The 7104-nt window shown below is 49.5% G+C and overlaps 1 protein-coding gene across 1 annotated transcript in view; it reads right to left on the reverse strand.

Annotated features, from left to right (window-relative positions):
- Window positions 1–3213, reverse strand: part of LOC107107575 (paired mesoderm homeobox protein 1-like) — a 22342-nt gene extending 19129 nt beyond the window's left edge. The window contains exon 1 of the mRNA XM_015407883.1: window positions 3165–3213. Coding sequence (XP_015263369.1) covers window positions 3165–3213 — 49 coding nt within the window. The remainder of the gene's footprint in view (window positions 1–3164) is intronic.
- Between the last annotated feature and the right edge of the window lie 3891 nt (window positions 3214–7104).

Consider the following 7104-nt stretch of genomic DNA (forward strand, 5'->3'; position numbering starts at 1 on the left):
GCGGTGGCGGCCGGGACCGTTGGGGGCGGGGGGTGTGGCCTTATGACACACTTCCGGTGATGTCAGGGGGTGTGGCCTTATGACACACTTCCGGTGATGTCAGGGGGTGTGGCATATGCTAATGAGTTATGCTAATGAGTTCCCCTAGCTCTTTTTCTACGAAACGACCCCTGGAATCATGCATCAAAGATTTGTGATCTAGGCTTGAAGTAGAGCTCTGAATAAAAGAAACCATGGCAGTGCTGTCCACCAGTAAGGAGCAGAAAAGAGAGAGTTCCTGCATGGGTGCTTTACAGTCCAGGAGAAGCAGCGGCACGCTTAACCCCATCAGCAGTGGAAACTGTGAGTGAAGTTCAAGAGAGTGAGAAAAACATCTTAAGAACGTCCCGTCCCCCCCAGGAGCTTAAAAGAGGGTGTAATGCGGTGTGATGTTATACACTCTAGGGTTGCCAGCTCTGGGTTGGGAGATACCTGGATATTTGGGGGGTGGAGCCTGGGGAGGCCGGGGGTTTGGAAGGGGAGGGACCTTAGCAGAGTCCACCCTCCATAGCAGCCATTTTCTCCAAGGGAACTGATCTCTATTGTCTGGCGACTAGGGGTAACAGCGGGAGATCTCCAGGCCCCACCTGGAGGTTGGTAACCCTGTGCAAAAGGTAGGCTGTGACAGGGCATTGTCTCCATTCTGAAGGTGAGAGAGGATCCAGGTCAGGCAGCTTATTTGGAACCCTGATCTTGGGCCTGAGGTGCACGGGACTGGCGGGGTGAAGCAGGACGAGAGTCACAAGGCCAAGAGCCCCAGAACTGGCTCCCTTGGGCCCCCTGCTGCTTTACCCAAAAAACTAAAGGCCTACAACAGAAGAGTGTGCTGTTGCATTCATATCAGATGAAAGTTTAATTTTACTTGCACACTAGGCATGCCAGCCTCCAGGTGGGACCTGGGGATCCCCTGGAATTACAGCTCATCTCCAAATACAGAGATCAGTTCCCCTGGAGAAAATGGATGCTTGGGAGGGTGTGGACTCTGTGGCATTCTACCCCACTGAGGTAGGCGCATCACATTTATTTCCAGCATTCCTCCACGCTCACAATAAATTCCCCTCCATCCCCCACTGGCAAGTCGGGGGGGGGGACCTGTCACACCTATTAAGTTTCTGTAAGCGGAGCTTGGGGGACTAAGCCAGTCCCACACATGGAGAGTTGCATTCTATAAAATCTGCTGAAACGACGAGATTGCAAGCAGCAATAATGAACTTTTGAGTGTTCCAGTAGCAGAGATGCCTATATCCAACTTACAGGAAGAAAGAAACACAAGTAGTAGCAGAAAAAACAAGCCAACCGGAATAGCCATCAATAAGCTCTGGACCGGAGAAAATATATGTTAGAGCTCCCCCTAGAGCTAGAGTGAAGTAAACACACCCTTCATCAGTATTGACTTTGATCAAACAAGCAACAGTTTCATAGTGAGCAAGGATTGAACCTGATCATCCTAGCAGGGCCGGCTCACCCACTAGGCCAACTAGGCATTCACCTAGAGCGCCGGGTCCTGGATGGGGCGCCAAGCTGTGCCTCCCCCCTCCTCCCCCCCTTTGGTGGTGGCGGCGGGGGGAGTAGGCGGTGGTGGCAGCAGCAAAAGGGTGGCTGGCTCCAGAGGTCTCCAGGTGTCCAGGCCCCACCGGGAGGTTGGCATCTGCGCCATAAGGCAGCCTTGACTAGGGCGCAGAAACATTTTGAGCCGGCCCTGCATCCTAGCCCTCGCCCAGAGCAACAAGAACCATTCAAGCTGAAATATAACAAAATAAAATTGTAATGAATGGGCTGGCCCACAGGAGAGGAGGCAATCATCCAGACACTAGTCCCTGGTCGTTTAAGGTTTTGTGGGACTAAACTTGGGTGGCAGCTCTGGGTTAGGAAATACCTGGAGACTTGGGGGGGAGAGCTTGGGGAGGATGGGGTTGGGGGAGGAGCCTCAGCAAGGTATAATTCCATAGAGTCCGCCCTCTGGAGCAGCCATGTTTTCCCCAGCAGAATTGATCTCTGTTGTCTGGAGGTAGGGTTGTCAGCTCTAGGTTAGAAAAACCCCAGAGATTTTGGGGTGGAGCCTCAGGAGGGTGGGGTGGGGTTTGGGGAGGGAAGGCACTTCAAAGAGGTATAGTGCCATAGAGCAGCCCACCTGCCAAAGTGTTATGTACGCGGACCACCACCACAGGTCCGCGGCTACAGTCAAGAGCTTAGCTCCTCTAGACAATAGGAACCTAGGATCCTAGTTCCCCCAGCATGAACCAATAGAAGCTTTGGTGGGAAATATGTGGTAAACCCAGTACTTTTCACAAAGTGGCCATTTTCTCCAGGTGAACTCACCTCTGTCTCCTGGAGATCAGGTAGGCTTGCCGGATCCCTACCTTTTGGTGGCGGGGGGGGGCCCTTCTGGTTTCTCTCCGGCTGGAGATCTCCTGCTATTACAACTGATCTTAGAGTTGCCATCCCCCCGATGGGAGCAGGCCCCCACCCAGTTTTGGGCCCCCTGATCCACCCGCTGGCCAGCTGGTTGGTGGGGGAACCTCACTCTCAAAGAACTCCACAACGCCTGATGGTGGCACAATGACATCACCCAGAAGTGATGTCAACACACTAGGCACATCATGGGGGGGTCAGCCACAAGTTCTTCCAGAGCTGTTCTCTCAAGGGCAGTTCTCGAGAGAGCTCTCTCTGCCCCGCCTACCTCACAGGGTGTCTGTTGTGGGGAGGGGAAGGAGTTTGTGAGCCGCTCTGAGACTCCTTTGGGTAGTGAAGGGCGGGGTATAAATCTAGTCTCCTCCTCCTCCTCTTCCTCTTCTTCTTCTTCAGATTAAATCATCTGTCCAGTGCCTATGCACAAGTGGTAAATGGTGTTACGTTTGTATATCTTTCAGTTGTGGTCCAGAAAGTAATGATGTAACCAATTAGTAAGAGCAAAAATGCCCTCAATAGAAAGCACCCCGTGTCATAAATGCTGTGGGGCAGATCAGCAATATCCCAGCAGCAAGCAGATTCTGGAATCAACTTATCAGAGAGGAAAATGGAATCACCTCTCCTCCCTGATCCTTTTAACCGAACATGCCAGGGGACCCCTTCTATGTGCAAAGCACATTCTCTACTACAACCCCACCCTAAATCCAGAATGGTACCTTCGTCGATGGCATCAAAAGCTACTGGGCTACTGTCCCCTTGTCCCATAGCAGATCGTCCACTAGAGTGACCGGTTTCATTCACAAAACAAGGTTGTCATTCATACTGACGTAGGTCCACGCACTCCATTTAATCCAAAGTCACTTGAACCTCACTCTCGAAGAACTCCACAACGCCTGACGGTGGCACAATGACATCACCCAGAAGTGATGTCATCACACTAGGCACGTCATGGGGAGACACTCTAGTGTTTTGACAAAAAATACCATGGTCACCATAGAGGTTTTTGTTGAATGCTAGAGTGTCCCCCCATGACATGCCCGGCGCGATGACATCACCTCCAGGTGGCACATCAGGAATCATGGAGCTCTTCGGGGGTGGGGCTCCCCTGCTGGCCCACCGGCCAGTGGGCAGATCAGGGGCCCCAAAATCGGGGGGGACCCACTGCCATCGGGGGGAGCGGCAACCCTAAGATCAGTTGTAATAGCGGGAGATCTCCAGCTACCACCTGGAGGCTGGCAACTGTAGACTAAACCAGCACTGTGAATTGGTTTGGCCCTGAAGACGAACTGGCAGCCAGCATTGGTTTTTAAGTGCTGGAGAGACCTGATCAGTTCTGTAGGTCTCATGTGATAGTCTGGGCAATGTATTCTGAGCCAACTGCAATTTCCAAATGTTTTCCGTAGGCAGGGCTCATATAACACATTGCCGTAATCTAACCTGAATGTCTCCCAGGGCATGAATAATTGTCTCAAGATCCTGTTTCCTAAGGAAGGGCCACAGCTGGCAGGCCAGTTGGTGAAAGGTGCTTTGAGCCTCAGATGACATATTTGGCACCCACCCACAAGGCTAAATCTTAGCTCCTTCTGGATCCTTTCTGGCGAATAAAACCCACTCATCAAATAGCAACACCCTAGTCAACTGCACTGTCTGCAAATCCATCTTTGTCTGGACTGAGCTTGAATGTTTCAGCCCACATCCAGTTAGCTACTGACACCAAACACCTGCAAGCACTTCTCATCGAAGGATGCCCGTAGATAGAAATGCAGTTTAATGTCACACACATACTAATGACACTTCATTTCAAATCTAGAGGTTTCATGTATATATTAAAAATGGGGAGGAATGGAATGGGGGACAAGGTGAGACCCCAAAGCACAAATCAAGAACCAAAAAGGTAAGAAAAAAACCTGGTGGAGGGCCAATAGTTAAAAAACGTATAAAGGCCCCATGAAAGCCTCATTGACAAATACAAATGACAGGCACACAAGGAACAATTATTGTGACCTAACGCATTTTGGCCCAATCATGTCTTCTTCAGAGGTCAAACAATATGAGGTTCAAATAGGCACGTGTTACAAAGGAATAACAAAGAATATGTCAATACTGGACCAAAAAAAGAATGTTCCAAAATGAAATTAATAGATAAGTGACAGCAATGTTGATGAGGCCTCTTAAGAGAGCCAGTGTGCTGTAGTGTTTAAGAGTGCGGACTCTAATCTGGGACAACTGGGTTTGATTTCCCACTTCTCCACATGCATGTCATTTCCAGCACCAGCACTTTGTCCAAAAGGAAATGTGCAACTGTTTGTTAAGGAAAACGGTCAAGTGTCAGAATCCACAGCTAACAACGAAGTACACGCATTCAGGAACGGTTATACTTTTATTGCAAAGCTGTAGATGCAGTAACACAGGCAGAACAGCAGAGATAGGAATGCAATAGCAATTACCAAGACACAGAATGAACTCCCCAACCCCCACGGCAGCATAGCTGACATCAGGATAAGGAGAAGATTTCCCCAGGAAAGACTTCATACTTTTCTTCTTCAAGTTGTCTGATACTGTTCCCTTATTCAGTGATATGTTGACTATCCCTGGGGCTGAACCAGTTGGCACTCAGATGCAATAAACCCAAATTGGCAAATGTTGAGCTTACAGATGGTGGACCATCTTTTTCCAAGAACGTCAACTTCTGCAGCTCACACCAACTCAAACTGATCCAAGCAGCAAACAATGTTTAATGTAGATTGGAATGGATGTAAGTAGTTTTACCCTCTAATTGTTTTGCAAATAAGTCATAGCAACCTGCTGAGGATTGAAATCGATATTTGTGAGGATATCAGTAGTCCCGCACCATCCGTAATGGCTCGGCTGGATGACACTGCACTGAAGAGATGGGAATGGGAGAAGGGATGTTTCTTCACTACCATCACTGAAACAATGTGTTCCATCTTGCATTCCAAAATGCGCTGTTCTCTGCATCCAGTGCAGCCACCATGTCTCCTTCCATCTGGCCATCCCCCCCCCGCTTGTTTGCTCTCCCAATCCCAACTGTCACGACAGAGCCAGGGGGCCGGGCAGAGAGGGAGAGTTTACAGTTCAGTCCGAGAGTCAAAGCCAGAGAGATCAAAGACAAGCAGAGCCAGCATCCCAATACACAAAGCCAAGCCATAGTCAGAGCGTTACCAGGGGTCAGAGCCCAGAGAAGCGAGTGTCTAATGTCAGGGTGCAGAGCCAAGGATCAAGAGCCAGAGAGTCGTCAAAAAGCGGACTGGATTCAGGAACCAGGAAGTCAGTCAGTACGGGATTTCAGGAACAGTGTCAGAGGTGCAGAGCTTCTGGTCCGAAGGACTAGTTTGCCAGCACGATTTGCCAGCAGTCAGTGACCTGTTCAAATAGTGTGCTGGGTTGTTAACTCATTAGCACTGCCTCGCAAAGTCCTTGATCCTGTTAGAACTCAGGGCTTATTGTTCTCCAATCACGCAAGCGTGCCTCCTTGCATCTGGTTGCCAAGTCCCAGCGTCTCGGATCCCTCAGCCGGTCGACAGGTGGCGGAGAATTGGGTGGCGTGCTGCTGGGGCCAGGCACTGCCTGATCGGCTTCAGCTGCAAGCTGTCCTGGGGTTTGGTATTCATCCTCTCCCACACTTAGGTTTGGCAAGGACTCTCGTGCCTCTGATGATGTTAAAGGCACGGAGTCCTCCGTTTCAGAGCTCCCAGGTGCCGGGTCGGGGGCAGGCATGACACCAACGGAGCCGAGTCGAGCTGATCAGGTGGCCACCGGACAGGCCACTTGGATGTGGCAGCACCATCAAAGCGACAGGAAACTCCCTGAGGGCGATCCATCCCTTTCCTTTATTTATTAGCTCATTTGACCAGAAGTCTTAAGCTTATAGGCTTAGAAGCACAACATGTCAAAAATTTAAAACAGTTATACAGCGACACAGTTATACAGAGGCCAAAGAGTAAATATACAGAATTATATATAGAAAGGCCAACACTTTCTGCAGGTAACTTTTCAGTGTTTCAGGCCTCTGGTCCTTCCTCAGAAACAAAGAACTGTGAAAAATACAAAATGCAGTAATATGACAAGCACTTATTTAAGCAACCTTTCATCAAAATGCAATAATATAATCTTTCATAAAGAGTAATCCCATAGAAGCCCCCTTTTTTCACTGTTACATATAGTCTCATAAACAAGAGTCACATTGGATTTTACCCACTGCTGAGAATCCCTTTTCAGTTCCTTACAAGGTAATGCTTTTCTATTATTCTGTAATTAAAAAATGCCTCCGTAAAAATTGTTCACTCCTTAAAATTTTGAAACACCATAATCTCTCTTTATATTTAATTCTGTTTTCGGGGGGTCAGAATTGCTATAGTATTAGACAGTTGCCAACTCTTGGTTAGTCTTCCTGGAGATCTGAGAAACAGAATGTACAGGAAGCGGGACCCGCGATACTAACGCAGGGGGGAGTATTCCTAAAGGCTCCTGATCTGCAGAAGCAGCTCTGCAGGTAAGTCTTCTCCCCCCACTCGCTGATTCCCACCCCATGGGCACCGGCAGCGAGGCCTGAGTACCTCCCAGGCGCTGGGACCACTGATTCCCCCCCACACCGATTCCCCCCCACTGCGGGCACCAGCGGAGAGGCCTGAGTGC

This window comes from Gekko japonicus, unplaced genomic scaffold (genome assembly GCF_001447785.1).
Source record: "Gekko japonicus isolate JY-2015 unplaced genomic scaffold, Gekko_japonicus_V1.1 scaffold4287, whole genome shotgun sequence".
Classification (NCBI taxonomy): domain Eukaryota; kingdom Metazoa; phylum Chordata; class Lepidosauria; order Squamata; family Gekkonidae; genus Gekko; species Gekko japonicus.